Source organism: Phyllostomus hastatus, unplaced genomic scaffold (assembly GCF_019186645.2).
Source record: "Phyllostomus hastatus isolate PE091 unplaced genomic scaffold, TTU_PhHast_1.1 phas_scaffold_46, whole genome shotgun sequence".
Lineage (NCBI taxonomy): Eukaryota > Metazoa > Chordata > Mammalia > Chiroptera > Phyllostomidae > Phyllostomus > Phyllostomus hastatus.
In genome coordinates, this window is record NW_025334032.1 from 18,802,546 (window position 1) to 18,819,825 (window position 17,280).

The following is a 17,280-nucleotide window of genomic DNA, read 5'->3' on the forward strand; positions in this document are numbered from 1 at the left end:
TAGCAGGTTGTCCAGGAGCCCCATGGTCTCAGCAGTGAGTCTTAAGTCAGCAGCGAAAAATGCCGTAGTCAGTGCTGGTGAACTTACTATAGAAGTATCTGTAATCATTAAATACAGTCTTTTGGCGTAATTTGTTTAGAAATTTGCTCTTCTTTCCCCGATTACGCATCTCTTTTAAAAGGAGAGTAAATCGCACTGTGAGGGTTATCACTGGGACGGCTGCTCAGACGCCGCAGCCCAGCCAGCTGGTGGTGCACGGGTGGCCCGTGGGGCGGGCGGCCGGAGCCGCAGGCAGGCCGGCCTCCATGCTGGGGACGTGCCCATGGAGCGCAGACGCTGACCAGTGATGCCGCCTGCGCCTCCCGAGGCGCTGCCTCTGAGCTGATGGACTTTGTAACAACACCCGCTGAGGGGGCACCTGAGGAAGGGGCTGGAACCGTGGACCAAGCAGGGCTGTCTCCGTCTCGAAGGTGGCATTTTTTAACGGGGACTTTCTCCCCCAGATTCGAGTACCTGTTCAATTTCGACAACACGTTTGAGATCCACGACGACATCGAAGTGCTGAAGCGCATGGGGATGGCCTATGGCCTGGAGTCCGGCAGCTGCTCCGCCGAAGACCTGAAGATGGCAAGAAGCCTGGTGCCGAAAGCACTGGAACCCTATGTGACAGGTCAGTGGGTCCCAGTGACTGGTGGCCCAGCGGCCAGAGTGAGAACAGTTTCCCAGCCTCTGGGCACCTGGCCCTCTGCTGCTGAGGCCGACTCAGGTGTGCGGCTCCAAGAGCAAGGACAGGCGGGGAGCGAGGTGGCTTTGGGGACCACAGGAACGGGCGCCGTTGGCAGGACAGCCGCCTGGCGGGGCCCTCGCCCGCAGGGACATGTGGTCAGTGGAGTTCACAAGTGGCATCCTGTGGCTTTTGAAATTCTTTGAGGCATCTGATAGGCGTGGACATTTCTCCTGAGGTAGTTGATTGGTCACTGCAGCAAAGTAACCAGGAGTATTGATGTTCTGCGCCAGTCACTGACGGCCAGAGCGTGGGAGCCTCCACTTGGTGAGCTCTGGCTCTCGTTCTGGTGACTTCTTTGCGGAGAAAGACCCTGGCCCCGGATGGTGGGGGCTCTGTGGGGAGAAGAGCTGCCATCACTGCCCCCTTTGCGGTGCGGCTTTGCTCCCCGAGAGCCATACCCCTGGATCGGACCCCAGGCTGCCGAGCCTTCCAGAGCACGTGGGCGTTGGACCGTGGACCGTGGGCCGTCCTCAAGGCTGGCTCTGTCCTGCCCTCTGGACTCCAGCAGCCAGCCTGCCAGGACACCTAAGCTGACGTGTCACTGAAGTCCCCTGCCTTTCACACTGTGCTTGCTGTGGACCGCTGCCCCCAGGACGGGCTGGTGCTGGTCTTTCCTCCCTCTCAGCCCCTGCTCTCTGCTTCACAACGACACTGGTTTCAGTGGTGCGGCTTTGCTGTCGGCGATGACTACACGTAAATTAAAGGCTTCCGTGCCTTCGTGCAGAGGACCGGCCCGTGGCCGGGCTCCGGACGAGCAGGGCTGCCTTCTGGCAGGGGCCGGGCGCAGAACACATAGGGCAGGTCAGAGGCAACTGGGCCCCAGGCCTCCTGTTGCAGCATGACGCTTGTGTCTTGTGGTCTGGGCTTTGTGACACTTGCTTTATCTTCTTTCTCTTTTCAGAAATGGCTCATGGTTCACTCAACAGTGTGTTCGTCACGTCATCGGTTTCGACCTCTAACGGCACAAGGCTTTCTGCCAGGTGACTGCAGTTCTGCGCTGGGGTGGGCGGGCAGGGGGCCTCCTGTTCCTGTCCCATGGCAGTGGGAAGCCCCCCAGCTTTCATACAAACAGCCTCCATCCGTCAGCTGTTAAGACAGTGGGACCCTCCCTGGAAGCAGCGTCAGCCTCTCCCTGACCTGAGGACACTTCACACACTGAGTTTGTCCCCTGTGTAGAAAGAAGTTATCTTACTGGTTTCTTCACTCTAAAAATTGAAAGTAACATGTGGTTTTTATTTTTTTAAAAGTTACATGCCATGAAAAATGGGAGTGAAAACCACCCGAACCCCACTGCTAGCAGCCCAAGTGACAGTATTTCTGTCATTTTTTTCTATTTCTTTAAAAAAAAACATTTTATTTATACACTTTTAGAGAAAGGAGAGAGGGAGAGAAACATGGATTGGTGGCCTCTCACGTACCCCCTACTGGGGACATAGCTCACAACCCAGGCATGTGCCTCGACTGGGAATCAAACCAGTGACCCTCTGGTTCGCAGGCCGGTGCTCAATCCACTGAGCAACACCAGCCAGGGCTTTTTCTATTTCTTTAACACACCTGAGGTCACAATGTACATACATAATTTTGTCCCCTGCTTTTTTCACTTGCCATTGTGTGTATTTTTTCTGTTACTAAAGCTTTATTATTTAAATCAGTGTGTATTTCACCTTTGACTGGCAGTCCCACTGAGGATTATGTCATCCTTAAGTATTCCCCTTAGTTTTTTAAAGATAGGTGAAGATGATGCTAGCATTAAGTATTGACAGAGCAATGGTTTGATTAACTTTTATGTTCTGCATTGTACATATTAGTTTATTCATCCTAAGGATTAGTCAATATTTAATTTCTTGAAATACATGACAAGTTAGCAGCCCGGAGGTCCAGCACGGTGGGACCGATCTCACGGAGTGCAGCGTGCGCACACCTTCGACCCAGACCAGGCCCTGCTGTGGCCCTGAGGACGCCGGGCGTGGGCAGTGAGGGTGCGAGGCTCTGGGCCCCGCGGCCTGGCCGCTCCCGTGGGGCAGGGCTGGTGACGGGTGAGCCGTGGGTGAGCCGTGGGTGTGCCGAGAGGCCTCGGGAAGCAGCGCGGTCCTTGCAGGGTTTCCAGCACGCAGTCAGGTTGAGACAGAGGTCAGTTTGATCTTTAACTCTGTCTCTGTAGAACACTGAATGTCAGTTATGCTGACATTCCACCACCCCAAGAGGTGGAAGTGGGGTGTTACCTGAATTTCATCTTTAGGAAATTTCATCTTACTGATTAAATTTTCCGAGACTTGTGTTAGTTTATATGATGAAGGAAGTGAAGCCACGGCCGTTTCAGAAGAAAAGCCGGCGCTCCTGGTGGCAGGAGGCGGTATTTCAGGGAGGCGCGGCAACCACTGAGCTGCCCTCCGTGGTCGGACGTGTGGGCGGCTCCCAGTTATAAGAAAAGCTGCAGTGAGCAGCTTTATGGTGAAATTCTTCATCCTTCCTGACTTGTTTTGTTAGGCTGGATTTTCCAGATGCGGAATTACTTTGTCGAAGAGTGCAATATTTAATAGTTTTCCTTGTACAGTGTTAATAAGTGTCAGTGAGAGGTAGTAAAATAACGTGCATACGGCTTTATGCCCATCAGACTGCTCCTCGGCGTTGGAGCACATTGCCGCTCTGGCCTGGCCTGGGGCAGGTTCCCGCGCTGCTGGAAACCTCTCGGGGTCTGGACCCACCTCGTCCGAGTAAGGCAGCACACGTCACGCACTCGTGCGGTGCCCCCTGAGCCCCTCCTTTGCCGGTGTTCAGTGGCCACATCGCCAGTGCAGTTCTGACCCTTTCGGGTCCCTCATCTCTGAACAAACTCAGCATGTGAGGCTCCCGCTGGGGGTGACGCCAAGCCTCCGTGTGTTACGGGAGGCGTTCTCGGAGTCCAGCATCTGGCTGATCTCTAACAGATTTTAAATTCTAGGTTGGCATCCCTTCAATACTTGATGTCTCAGACTGCCTTTTCTTGCTGCTTAACTCAAACGCTAAGAAATTGAAGTTACTTTCGACCATAACTCGAGCAAGTTATAACTCACAGTGGAAATGTGCCCTTGTCCCTGCTCCTCAAGGCCAGAGGCTGGTGTGGGCCTCCACCCGCTGACGCCCTGGGACTACAGTTAACCCTTTGTGTCTGGTTCGCTTTGCACTGGGACTCTGGGTGGTGGCTGAACCCAGTGTCTCTCACCGGGGTCCCAGCTCTTAAAACCTCTCACCATTTGAGGCCAGGGTCTTGCCTGTGATACTCTTTGCATTGTGGGCCAGACAACTGTTGTGGGCACTGTCCTGTGCCTTGTGGGCTGTTCATAGCACCTTCAGCCTCAGATGCCAGTACCCACCCACTCAACTGTGACAACCAAAGATTTTCTCATGTTCCTGGTTGAGGTTCCCAGGAGCGTAATGTAGATGTCCACCCCAGGACCAGTGTGTAGTGCTGGGCAGCCCAGCCCTGCAGCTCCACTCTGCCCCTTTGGGCCGTGCCCAGGGTCATCCCCGCTGACCTTTGGCAGATGCCGTGTCACAAAACCGTGGAAGGCTGTCGAGTCCTTGGAGCCTTCCTGGAAGTGCAGGTTGCAGAGGGAGTGTCTGCATGAGAATCACCCGTCACAGCTCAGTTTCCTGGGCTCTCTGCAGACACCAGAGGAGATGAAGGTGGGTCCTAGGGCACACACACGTGCCTGTACACACAAATGCATGCACACACCATTGCACAGGCACACATTCAACACAATAACACTTGCACTGAGCGTGGATACCCACACATGTGCACACATACATGCACACGTGTGCATATACGTGTGTGTGCATACACACATACACAGAACTTGCTGGGTACCCTCTCACACTGCTGTCCCAGGAGCCTTGCTTTGGAGGGCCCCATGTCATCCTAGGGCCCCTTTTTCCTAATTGTTTTCTGTCTCCTTTCTCAAGATCAGGGACTTCATAAGTAAAAGGTCTAGGAAGAAGGATGTGATGGTTTTTTAGTTGCTGTACTTGGGGACTTTGTTTTTGATGTAATAAGTGGAGAAAGACTAAATATCATGGACTTGCCAATTCCCCCCCCCACACACACACCCCCGTTTTACTGGTTGTGTCCGAGAGGACAGAGCTGGGAGAGGGTGTGAGACAGGTGGAACCAGTCACAGCGTCGGCACTCTGCTGCAGATGGGCGAGACCTTCTGTTCTGCTTGTGTCATTGAAACCCCCCCCCCGCCCCGCCTCCCTGAAACACAGCCATCTTTGGTGCGGGCCCTGGCGACACGGCACTGACCCCGGTGTCACTTCCTGTCCTTGCAGTGACCTGACCAATGGTGCAGACGGGATGCTGGCCACGAGCTCCAGCGGGTCCCAGTACAGCGGGTCCCGGGTGGAGACCCCGGTGTCGTACGTCGGGGAGGACGAGGACGAGGAAGAGGAGTACGACAACGACGAGGAAGACTGATGTGCTCGTCGCCCACGGCCCCGCCTCCCCTCCAGTTCAGCTTCAGGAAAACACGTTTAGGGAAGACAGACTTTTTAATGTGGGCTTTTCTGTTTCTTTTTGGCCTCTTCCCAAGAAGATACTGTAAGCTGTCGAACTTGACCTGCACCTCGGATAAGCAAGTGCGGGTGGTTCCCTGTAGGGTCTTTGAAGATGGTCTGCGGCGTGTGCTGATTCCAGCGTGCTGACGCAGGGCTTTTATTTACTTTTTAGATTGTGTGTTTTTATTTTTATCTTTATTTTTTTAATTCAGAGTTACTTTTTGTCCCTTAACACTTTTTGCTGAGTTTGCTGAGGAAGTTGTACTCCATCTACATCAATGAAAACACATCGTCATCCTGTCCAGGCCACCGGAATGCCTTTCACTGGCCGCGTGTTATGGATGGCACCCCCTGCTGACAGAGTGTGAGGCTCCAGGACGAGTTCCGATTTGTTCTATGGCATCCACAGAACCAAGCAAATGGCAAAGCTCTGCTTTTCCACATTAAGCACCATAAATCTTATAACTTTATTTTCCCTTAAATTATATTGACTGCGTGGTTCCATCAAGTGTATACTTTTCCTTTCTTCCCCCCTTTTTTTAAATTTTAGGTCTATGTTGCAGCAAACATATTGCAAAGTTCTTTTCTGTGTGTGTGTGTGTGTGTGTGTGTGTGTGTGTGTGTGTGTGTTTTGTTTGGTAAGTTCACTGCCGTGCTGGTGCAGCTCTGAAAACTGTCTGGAAGGCTTGGAATGGTTTATTGCTTATGGTAAAATTTGCCTGATTTCTTACAGGCAGCGTTTGGAAACTTTTTATTATATAGTGTTTACATACTTATAAGTCTATCATTTAAAGACATGTACTGAAACAAATGTTGTATTTGTTTCGTAAGCATCTTCCTGTAATCTATTATAAAGTTGAAATTAAATATAGAGAATGTTTTAACAGTTTTTTAACTCGAAATTTGTCAATCATTTTTAATAGTTCTTTTTTTATAAAAAGAAAAAGGAATTTGAGGACAGGCAGTAGCTTCTTTTAAAATTTATTCACAGAGAACCATTAACTGCACAGTTGCTATTAGCTGCCTGTTCTAAAACAATAGTCTTTTTATTGAAACACAAATAAACTTTTCTGTAATATTTTATGGAATCTAAAGAGACTTTAATTGTTGGACTTGTTTAACTGGCACTGTTAGTTTTTATTAATAAAACGCGCATGGGCATTTTAAACAAGCTCTGTGTTCCTCTACTTCAGGGTTACTGTCTAGAAGTCATTTTATCCTGCTAGTCCAGCTTTTCGCTGGAGTGAGGAGCGGTAGCCAGGCCCAGGAGGGGTGGGCTGGGGGCCAAAGAAGGATGTCACAGTGGACACAGACCAAAGTGATCCCTTTTTTCCTGTGGCCGGTGGTGGGGAGAGGGTTTGTTTCTTGCCTTTCTCTTGAGTCCTCAAAGTTGAGGCCGATTTTATGGATTCGATTTTCAGAAAAAGAAGACCATAAGGTAAGAAAGGAGACCTTACCTCTGACCTCCAACGTTTTGTTATCGTGACACATCTGAGGTGACCTGACCTCTGACGTGACATTTCTGAGGTGGCTCCCAAAGTTTTTACTGTTCGTATCAGCAGTGAAGAACACTTGCTAGTGTCGTACATGGTAGAGATGCTTAATAAATACAGGTTTCAGTTGGCCTTACAGTATTTACGGGTGTTTTTTCAATCCTCACCCTGGGATATGTTTAGAGAGGAAGGGAGAGAGAGAAGTGAGAGAAACATTGATAGGTTACCTCCGCTTCCCCACCTCGACTGGGAATCAAACCTGCAACTTAGGCTAAGATAGAATATGCATTTTTTCTTTAAAGAATTTATTTATTTTAGAGAGCGGGGAGGGTGGGAGAAAGGGAGAGAAACTTCCATCAGTTACCTCTCACATGCGCCCTGACCGGGGACTGAACCTGCAGCCCAGGCAGGTGCCCCGACTGGGAATCGGGAATCGTGCAGGCAGCATTCCGGTTTGTGGGATGACACCCAGCCCCCTGAGCACCTGGCCAGGGCTTTGATTCTCTCCTCACACTGTGTCTGTGATTGGGTTTCACGTGGGCAGGTTCTCCTGTCCAGCAGCTGCGTGGAGCTTTCTGGGCCGCTCCACTGGTGGCGACGCTGTGTCTGGCACTCGGGTGGGAGGAGGGCACCAGGCCCCGAGCTACGGTTTGGGTGAAAAGTGGGCGCCACTCGGTGAGAGCAGGTTGGGTCACACAGGCTCGTCGAGATCTTCTCAAAAGGCCTCGAGTTGCAGACTTCACGTGAGTCCTGGGCGCTGGAGGAGGGACTCGTGCTCAGGGAATGAAGATGAACTGCCGTGTGCAGTTACCTCTGGTTCATAGACTCTGTCTGTTGGCGGCTCCCTTGTGTCTTACCTGCTTTCGTCCTGGAACCGCACCTGCTCTCAGGCGGCAGCCCCTCGCCAGTATCCTTCTGTCATTTCCCTGACTTGCAGTGGAAGCTTTAAAAGGAAGATTTTTAAAGAAAGAGCTGTTTGTTTTTGGTTTTTAGTTGATCCACAACCACCCCCCCCCCCATTTCAGGAAAGGCATGACTGTTTTGTGTACAATAAGAGTGGCTTTAATATATTTTTGCAATGGGAATTGCATTCTTTGAAGCAGGCATTCGAAGTGTACATTGTCATAGTCAAGTGCCGTTTCAAGGCATCAGTAGTGTTTATACTACCATGGGCCGTAGTTCGTTGACGTTTAGAGAATAAGTTATAGGAAGAAAAGTGATGTCTGTGTACAAAGAGGTGAATCATTTTAGGGTCTTGTTAGTTGGATAGCTTCTGCCTGAGGGTTACCATGTTAACCCAACATTTTTATCATAGCTACAAATTCTATCTAAAAAATAGTAAAGACTTATTAAGAAATAGTTGCTTCCAACACGAAGTGCTTGGCGCACAGGCGCCTGTGTGGAGGCACTGAGCGTTTGGGAGTCGGTGTGCCGCGGAGCCGGGGGGCGGCACCCTGGGAGGGCGGTGGACTGCAGGCTCCCACGCAGGCTACAAGCACTTCCTCGGTCCTTTACTTCTGAATTTTAAGCTTGAATTCCACTTTCCCTTCAAAGGGATCGTGGGGGTTGTCAAAGGTCACATGTTCAGCCAGGATCTTGCACACGATGTCCACTTCCGTGTTCTTGGGGACGTTGAGAAGCTTTGCGGCCACCAAAGGGTTGCTGTAGTGGGGCTGAAACCGAGTGCGGAAAGAGGGGGTGCGTCAGAAACCTCGTGCTCTCTGCCCCGGTGAGAGCGGCCTCGGTCTGTAACAGCGCACGCAGGCCCTGCCGCGTGTCCCGGGGCTCACCGGTGTCTGCCTGCTCGGAAGTGAGGACCGGTCTGGGGGGACAGACAGCAGGCAATCCACATCAAAGTACATTTGATGAAAGATCAAAATGCAACAGGAAAACACAAGAGGCTTAGAGGAAATGCTTTCAAATGAACATGCAGCTGTTTAACAGGGTTTGGGGGGCCGCTGAAAACTAAAACAATTAGATTTAATATTTGTATTTTGTGTGAAAACAATGTGTTTTCAGATATTTAGGAGAAGGTGGGTTTGGGAAACAGCTGAGCATTGAAATGGTCAGAATGGGTTAAGGAACACCTTGCTTCGTTTTTATAGGTCAAGTATTTATGGCTTTCTTTTAGCCAGGCATTGTTGCTGAATTCGGGATGATCCGGTGGCTGCCATCACACCTGCCAGGGGATGAGGGGAGCACACCGAACAGGGGAGAAGTGACACCAACCTGCGCCTTCTTCCCGTAGTAAGGGAAGTAGTGTAGACTGAAGGTGCCATTGGGCGGGTAGTACTCCACCTGCAGAGGCGGGAGGTCCGTGTGGCGCTGGTCCCGGCCCTGGTCCTGGTCCTGGGGAGCAGAGGCCACTGCCTGAGTGAGGCCGCATCTGGGCAGGCGGTTGCCCTGTGTGCCTGCGTGTCTCTGAGTGCATGTGTGCATGTGTGTGTGTGTGGCATGTGTACACCTCGGCCGGTGCATGTTCTTCACGCACCTGTGCATGTGCCTGCATGTGTGTGACATGCATGTCATGTGTGTACATGTGTGCACTGTGTAGGTGGCGCATATACACTTTACTGCGTGACTAGCATAAACTAGATCTAATCTTTATAATCACTACTGCAGTCCCATTAGGGGTATAGTGTGTAGGTTGTAGAAACCCTGGTGACTTATCAAACTTGTGTTTTTGCCACTTAGTTCTTGTAGGATAATAAAGGTGCATAGAGCGAACAACGCTTGTTTAGCTGCACGCAGAATGGAGGCGAGCAGGCCACGTGGGCTGGTTTGCCCCGTGTTTGCGTGGCTTCCTGGGGCCAGGATCCACTTTCGGAGTCAGCGAACTGACCGATGGGTAGTGTGAGCTTCCCACAGCGCAGGCGGAGGCCACTCTGGTGTCTGTAAAACCTCACGACAGCCACATGGGTGCAGCTGAGATCAATAAAAAAGTAAAAGCAAAACGAGCCGCCCGCCCCCACCCCACACCAGGCAGTGGCTACAGGTGCTGAGTGTGCCATTCCTGCGGAGCTCTGGGCGGGGCACCCACAGCCCATAGCATGGGGCCTTCGCTCGAAGGCGCAGTGGTGTAGAACAGCTTCGGGAAATACTCATTGGAAGCAAACTTGGATTTTCTCACGTCGTGCTTGAAAAACTAGTTTGGAGGAAAACCGCACTACACTAATGCCGTTAGCAGCCCACATGCATACACTACTGAACAATAGCTGTGGGTAATCTGGCGTCTTTTTGTAAATCAGAATAGAAAGGACGAAACAGTCAGAGAGGTGCCTGGGTTTCTCCAAACTGCCAGCAAATATTTTGGAGTGTGTTAGTAGTTTACTGTCCCAGATGCTTTTTGAAGCAAAACAATAACAATTTTTTTCTTATTAGGTTTTTATCCCCTGTAATAAAACTGTTTTAAGCAGCAGCTCATGTGATTTGTCTGGTTTATTGGGCTGACACGTGAGATGTTCTTAGAGGAAACCAGCAAAGTTGTTCCCACGGGTTTCCTAGCAATAGCGAGATGGCGCGGGCGGTCACACTCACCAGGAAGGCGCAGTCCACCCTGGGGGCCGTTTTGTTGCTGGGGAGAAACCTGACGATCTGGAAGGGAAAGGCATCTGTGGGGCCCCTCCTGCTGCTCGTCTGTGAGCATGGAGGGATCTGCCCGAGTGGGGGTTTCCGCAGGGCACTGAAGAGGGTCTGGGGGTGGGGGTGGGAGTGGTTCCTATTCCAATAACACCCGATGTGTATTACCAACCTCTTCAAAGCCAGACCAGGGCTGTGGTCTTGGCTACAGGCCGAGGGCAGACCGAACAGGAGGGCCTGAGCTGTGGCTGCCGCTTGGGGCCCTGCACGCTGCGCTGAGCTGGGGCACAGCGCCTGCCTGCTGTGCGGCAGCTCTCCATGCCATCGTCAGCCCTCCTGTGCTTCTCCCCATCCATGCCCTTCTCAGCTCCCTGAAGTCCTGGCCTTGTGTGTGCCCACCGGTGCCAGGGCCTGGTATAGAACCTGCCTTCCCCTCCCTATACCTGCCCTGGTGTACAGAGTCCTGTGCTGCGTGAGCATGAGCTGCCATCACGCCTGCCAGGCAGCTCTGACGAGACCCCAGCCAGGACCTGGGGCACTTGTACAGTGCCCAGAGGGCAGTCCCTGTAGGCTTAGAGCTCCCACTCCCAGGCCTCAGCTGCTGGCTGTATTTGCTTGCGTTGACTGTGTACTCGGTCTGCCTCCCTCAGTGCCTGGCCCGGGGTCTGCAGGTGGATCCCTGGCTCAGGTTGGAAACCTCTGCTCCAGACGGTCTCCAGGTGTCCTCCCCGCATCCGTACATGGCTTCTTTCTAGGCATCGTGCACACATGGCTGCCCTAGCCACGGAATTGCCCTGTGCTCTGCTTTTCAGTGTCCAGGGACTACAGAGCATCCCGTAGATGCTGTGTCTGAATGGAAGGCTTTCATTTGTGTTTGAGAGACGTAGTCAGCATATGAGCCAATGCAATGGGTGCAGAGCGAGGAGGGAGCAGCTGGTGCTTGTCTGACCCACCACTTCTGGGACCCTGGACAGGAGGGTTTGTGTGGCCATAGGAGGTCTAAACGCCCTGACCCTCACCCCACAGGAATCTCCAAAGGGGCCTCATACTGGATCTCTGACCTCTAACCCTTTCATACTCACCCTGTTCATTTTAATAATAAAACACGGTTTTCCTTCCTCGAAGCCGAAGCTGGGGTCCACCAGGCCCGAGCAGTTGTGCAGCATGTCTGTGGTGAACTTGCAGGAGAACTTGGTGTGGTTAGGGGCGCTGAAGCTCTCCTGGATGAAGACCTTCTCCGAGGTGCAGTTTATGTTGTCCTGCTGGGCCTCTGGCGAGTAGCCTGCCGGCACAGACACCCCGTGGGCCCTTCCCCCAGCTGCAGCCGCCCAGGGCCGTTAGAGGGCCTCACAGCCCATGCCCCTCAGTGAAATATTCTTAGGAAAAATAAAGGCTGTGGAGGCATTTTAACCTTACCTGCCAGGAAGTCGTGGAGGGTGTGCACGAGGTCCGTCCAGGTCCTGTTATCGGAGACATTGTAGGAAATGTCCAGACCTTTCTCCCCATAGACATCTGGCCTCAAGGTCACCCCTGGAAAGAGAGCCTGACATTTGTTAGTTTTCCCCAAGTGTTCATCATGTCCAGGCTGTTTGCTGGGTTGCATGCAGAGTGGTCCTGAGCTGGGGGAGGCCGAGTGTGGGACGCTGTGGTACCACCTGGGCCCATGTCTTCAAGGGCCACCTGGTGAGGAGTCTGCAGCCCAATGAGGACCCTGTCCTCCAGCCTGGGAGCTGTGCCATCGGAATGAGGCCTCTCTGGGCTCAGGGTGCAGTGCTCAGCGGAAGGCCAGGTGGGCGCTTCCTGCACCTGACGCCTGAGCCAGTGCCACCCCAGTGGCCACTCTCGTTGCAGGTGACAACTCATCCAGGACCCACTGGGTTTCCAAGTGAAGTTGTATTTGAATGCATATTTGGAAACTGCACTGGCTTTGGTTAAGAGCAAGTGCATGCTAACAACGTGTTGCAAAAAATGCACAGGAGCAGGAAGTGGATGCAACAGTCCCGTTTTCCTGATCTCGAGTGCAGCGCTCGGGAAACCGCCTCATTTCTGTGGATGCAAAGGCGTGTCGTGTATGTCGGGGCTTTCTTCACACAAGGGGGGTCCTTTCCATATCCCACTCGCCTGTTTTCATGTCCCGACACCAGCTGTCACCGCCTTTCCCTGGCATTTCGTAGCAACTCACCTCTTTCCTTCCACGAACACCGCGTCGTGTTTTGCTGTGTGAATGTTTAACGACCTATCTAGCCAGTCCCCTGATGGATGCAGGTGACTCTTTAAGTCAGTAAGGTCGGGTTTTTGTTGTTTTATGGGTGTCATGAAAGTACTAGCTGTACATGGTATAAAATGAAAACCTCCAGAAAGGTCTAAACGAAGAAAGAAAGGAAAGGAAAGGAAAGGAAGGCCCCCCACGCCCTCCTCTCAGTGCCTCCCCCTCTGCGTGTCCTCGGGTTCCCATGTAACTTGTTCATCAGCTTCAGGGGGCGCCTGTCGCCTGCCCCCTGCCTGCAGCCCGGGACCCGGGGAACACACCTCTCCCTGCCTTCCGTCCGCGGGGTTTGGGCACATTTCATTACGGCTGTGTTCTCAAGTTTGTGATATATTACACTCTGTTCTGAAATGACAGTGAAATGCTCCATGTTTTGCCTGTTGGTTGAGTCTAAAACTTGACACCCAATAAATACAGCACTTTGGTGTTATGTATAAATGGATTCACTGAAGATCCCAGCGGAATGGCTGGACCCGCAAGCTCACCTGCCGGAGAACACCTGAGGCAGCTTCTCTTAAAAACATTTGAGTTTTCTTTCTTTTGTACTGCTGCTGGATGTTTCTGGGGTTATTATCTTCCTCAGAAAGTGTTAAGGATGCGTGAGTGGTAAACGCTCTGTGGAAATGTGCACTGGAAATGCCTTTTCTTCCTCCGTTTCTTCCCCTCCCTCCCTGCCATGGGTGTGTGTGTGTGTGTGTGTGTGTGTGTGTGTGTTTCACAGCTATCTCTGGTTAATGGGCTGGGTGTGGATGTGTTGGTTCTGATCACCTTCACCGGGACTGTGGAGGTGACACCTCACTGTGTCGGGCCCCAGAGTCTGGTCCCGAACGGCTCACACACACGGTGCCAACGCAGGAGAGGAGAACCGAGGCTCCGCCCGCACCCCAGCCCCCCACCCCGCAGGTCAGGAGACGACCTGTGCTTAGAGGGGCCCGGGTGCTCTGACCTGAACTGGCCCCTGTGGAGGCGACGCCTCGCTGCTGACGGCCACGGAGGGGTATAAACAGGAGCTCTTTCCCGCCCCAGACCCTTCATTCCTGATCTCGCTAGGAGCAGTTTTTTGTATGTCCCCCAGAAATGTCCTCTGTGCGTATGCACGCATACAAAACCAGTGATAGAAAGACTCCATCACACAGAACTCTTGTGTTAATAATTACAACTAAAACCAGAGTTAGACTTTATAATCAGGGGTCCTTTTCCCTATGAGGAGAAGGCGAGGGGCCATCCACATCTGGTGTGCCCCTCGCAGCCCTGCGGCCACTGGTGGCGGGGACAGAGAGGCCCCTCAGGGCCTGCTGGGTGCCCCTCGGGGGTCCATGCCCTGACTGGGCCACTCAGGGGCTGAGTGTTGCCTTGACCCATGCGGGGCCCTGGGCTCTAGGCTCAAGTGTCGCCCCCATTACCTGGTGACTTCAGCTGGTCCTGGTAGTCAGGTGTGTACGGGTCGAGCGTGCACATCAGGGAGTAGATGCACAGGGCGAAGAGTCCAGTCATCACCACGTAGAAGGCCACGTAGTAGAGGCTGATCCACACTGCGGGGAGAGGCCGGTCAGGCGCAGTCGCCATGCCCTGCCCTGCGCTGTGGCGGGAAGGGCAGAGGCCACGGCTGCAGCTGCCTCAAAGCGAGAACTCAGTGTTTAGTACATTCACGCATGAGGCTGCGAATCACTCCCTCTATCTAGTTCCAGAACATTCTCATCACTCTAGAGAAACCCAGGCCTCTTGGCTAAAGTCTTTTCAAAAATTACATATTTTAGGAACATAGAGATAAACTGCTATTCCTAAATCTAAGCCTGAAACTTCGGGGCCAGTCCTCAGATGTTCCCACCCTGCGGGTGCCTGGTGCTGAGGGGTGTTAGGGCTGAAACGGGCCTTTGTGGGTGCCCGGTGAGGGAGATAGGCCCTGGCTCGGAGCCGGGACAGGGCCTGGGTCTGGGAGTCTGCTGGTGGCTAGTCCTCTGCCTCTTCTCTCAGAGCCACCCCTCTTTCCCTTCCTCGCCAGGGACATACCCCACCGGGACAGGGTCCGGCCCAACAACTGCCCCGTGTCCGGGTTCCAGCAGTAACGCTGGAACTCCTCCATCCGCTGGCTGCATGACTTCTTCTCCTGCAGCGCGGCCATCGTCCCTGCTCCTGGAGGTCCCCCGCCTGCAGAACCGGGTGCTCCCCACGCCCAGACTGAGAGGGGAAAGTCCTCCTTAGGGTTTTATAGTCTCCTTCAGAGGTCAGAGGCGCCGTGGGGCGAGTTCCGGGGAAAGCACCCCAGCGGCGTTATCAGACCCCTGCTCTCCAAACACCGGTGTCGGCGGCTCCATGAGCTCTGCAGGTTCTCCTGCTATCAGGTGCCCTTCATGCCTCCCCTGGGCAAACCAGGGCCGGGTCACCTCTTTTTACCACCCCCTCCTTTCGGGATGCCCTTGGTCCGTAACTTTGTTAGGGTAATGACTAAGGAGAAATACTTCCTTTGCGTGAACAGCCACTTGTTCAGCTCTGCCCCATTCTCTCACTTCCTCCAGGAGCAAAGAGGGCAGGTCAGCACAAAGACAGGCCTGGACCCGGCCACTCGCCTGCTGCTCAGACGTGTCCGGGTCTGAGATGTTGGGGGCAAGCGACCAATGCAATGGTATTGTAGTTGCTGGGGCTCACGAGTGCTCCAGGTGCTGTCACCAGAGAGACTGCATCTGACAGCGTGAGAGCAGGGCCAGAGTGTGAAAGGGGCCAGAAGTTCCGTTCCAGAGAAAAGGGTTCAGAGGATTCCTGGGTCCCTTCACCTCCCATCACACCTGATGCTCAGTGTCAGTGACAAGGATGATGTGCCCTGCGATCTGTTGTCGGGGTGAGGGCCGGGCCCTTTAGACTTTTTTGCATTTATGGGGGAATTCACAGCTATACAGTCTAGTTATTTTCAAAATTGAGTGCGCACCACACCCCAGGCATCTAATTGAAATGCAGATTCTGACTCAGGGGGACTCACTGGGCTTGGGAGTTCCCAGTGGGCCGGGCTTGTGCTGCAGAACACCGGCAATGTCCAGGTGGGGGACGCTTGGCCTGGAGGACCGTCGGAGTCACCTGGAGCACCTTGAAAACTCCTGACACTTGTTTCACCCTGAGTTAGTGAGTGAGCCAAGAGCCCAGGTGGCGTGAGCTTCCAGAGAGCTCTGAGCCACCCCCCATCCCTCTCCAAATTAATCTTGATGTGTGACCAGAGCCACTGGCTTAGAGGCCCTGGTGGTTGGAGACAGAGCTGGGGCCATGGCACCTGCCCACTGGGGCATCATCTCTGCAGTTGGAAGGGCGAAGCCGGGCAAATGTAATGTGCCACTGAGACCTTTCTCCAAATATTTTCTTCAAAGTCCAATGAAAATAATGGGTATTGCACACAAAAATCTGAAATTCTATTTATGGTCACATCTAGGTTTTCCCATGTAGGCAAATAAAAGGAAAAACAAAAACCTTTTAGCCATGATTCTACCTATTCCCTTTATGATGATTTAGAGTTTATCAGCAGAATGAGCACCCTAAAATTCAGATGGAATTGCACTATTTTAGCTAGGACTCCTGATTTTTTAACAGACTAAGACTATGTATTTTCCTTAACACTGTTCCCATTGACAACTTTGGAACTTGAGGGCAATAGCAACAGAGCGTGGTGTTAGGTGGCAGTCTAGTTGTCCCCACCTATGGGGTCTGGGGCTCCGAGTGCCGGGGCCTTAGGATCAGTGCAGCAACTGCTGACTGTGGAAGAAATGCCGCCCTTGTCCATGAAGCACAGAGACACTCTTGAAAGGAGCGAAACATGAACTCTTCTTTGGACGTCTTCGAACCAAATCTTCCCCACTCAGCCCCTGAACTCCCAAAGCACGAAAGCGTGTGCTGAACTGCACACACGTGATCAAAATGACCTTTCCAGACACATGCCTGTAGGGAGGAGAGGCAGGGAGGGGGACGCCGGCCGAGGGCTGCTTCCTCATGTCGTGCTCTGAACACACGGGACAGATGCACCGTAAAGAGTGGGCTCCAAACCAAGTGGGGAGCACCCCCAGGTTCCCCACTGGGAAGCCTAGACTTCTACCCCCACCCGGCAGTGATGAGGTGGAGCCCAACTCCCTTCCATTGCTGGAGTGGAGTCAGAGACAGCCCCCTAAAACTGAAGGATTATATAATAGGAATACGTTACATATCAGTTGATAATCACTCACAATACCAAGAACCAGGAAGATTTCAAATTGAATTAAAACAAGAAAACCAATGAATGCCAGCATCAAGGTGATAGAAATGCTGGAGTTACCTGACAGATTTTAAAGCAGCCAGAATAAAATTGCTTCAGGGAGCCGTTATGAACATGCTTGCAACGAATGAAAAGAGGGAAAGCCTCAGCAAAGAAATAGAACATTTAAGGGAGGAAACAGAATATCTAAAGAAGAACCAGATGGAAATTTTAGATTAAAAAATACAATAACCAAAAGAAAAAGCTGAAAGAACAGATTCCACAGCAGAAGGGAGGGGGCAGAGGAGAGAACCACTGACATGGAAGAAAAAAACAAGAGGAACGACCCAATCTGAGCAATGGAGAGAAAGCAAACTCGGAAAAACAGTCTCAGAGCCTCAGGGACCCCGGG

The 17,280-nt window shown here is 52.4% G+C and overlaps 2 protein-coding genes across 7 annotated transcripts in view; one reads left to right on the plus strand and one right to left on the minus strand.

The window, feature by feature from the left end:
• TFDP1 (transcription factor Dp-1) overlaps positions 1–6,491 on the plus strand; it is a 43,879-nt gene extending 37,388 nt beyond the window's left edge. For all 3 annotated transcript variants that reach the window (XM_045821368.1, XM_045821366.1, XM_045821367.1), the window contains exons 10-12: positions 504–670; positions 1,689–1,767; positions 5,099–6,491. In XM_045821368.1, the coding sequence (XP_045677324.1) occupies positions 504–670; positions 1,689–1,767; positions 5,099–5,243 (391 nt within the window). In that variant the 3' untranslated portion in view covers positions 5,244–6,491. The remainder of the gene's footprint in view (positions 1–503; positions 671–1,688; positions 1,768–5,098) is intronic.
• A 635-nt stretch (positions 6,492–7,126) lies between these two features.
• Positions 7,127–14,861, minus strand: ATP4B (ATPase H+/K+ transporting subunit beta). Of its 4 annotated transcripts, XM_045821371.1 has the most exons (8): positions 14,672–14,861; positions 14,065–14,193; positions 11,812–11,925; positions 11,478–11,677; positions 10,354–10,410; positions 9,046–9,165; positions 7,674–7,759; positions 7,127–7,573 (listed from the first exon to the last, which is right to left on the minus strand). In XM_045821371.1, exons 1-7 carry the CDS (start codon positions 14,781–14,783, stop codon positions 7,703–7,705), a joined length of 789 nt encoding a protein of 262 aa, XP_045677327.1. In that variant the 5' UTR covers positions 14,784–14,861; the 3' UTR covers positions 7,127–7,573; positions 7,674–7,702. The 4 variants fall into 4 exon arrangements, with proteins under 4 accessions (XP_045677327.1, XP_045677326.1, XP_045677325.1 ...); XM_045821370.1 differs by having other exon boundaries at positions 7,127–7,759; XM_045821369.1 differs by lacking the exons at positions 7,127–7,573; positions 7,674–7,759 and adding an exon at positions 7,854–8,489.
• Positions 14,862–17,280: the final 2,419 nt, after the last annotated feature.

Excerpts from the sequence above, each read along its gene's own strand:
- ATP4B (XM_045821369.1), bottom strand. The coding sequence starts at position 14,783 with ATGGCCGCGCTGCAGGAGAAGAAGTCATGCAGCCAGCGGATGGAGGAG. Across the intron at positions 11,926-14,064 it reads GGACCAGCTGAAGTCACCAG|GGGTGACCTTGAGGCCAGAT; the intron begins GTAATGGGGGCG and ends CTCTCTTTCCAG. Across the intron at positions 10,411-11,477 it reads TTATTATTAAAATGAACAGG|ATCGTCAGGTTTCTCCCCAG; the intron begins GTGAGTATGAAA and ends TTTCCCTTCCAG.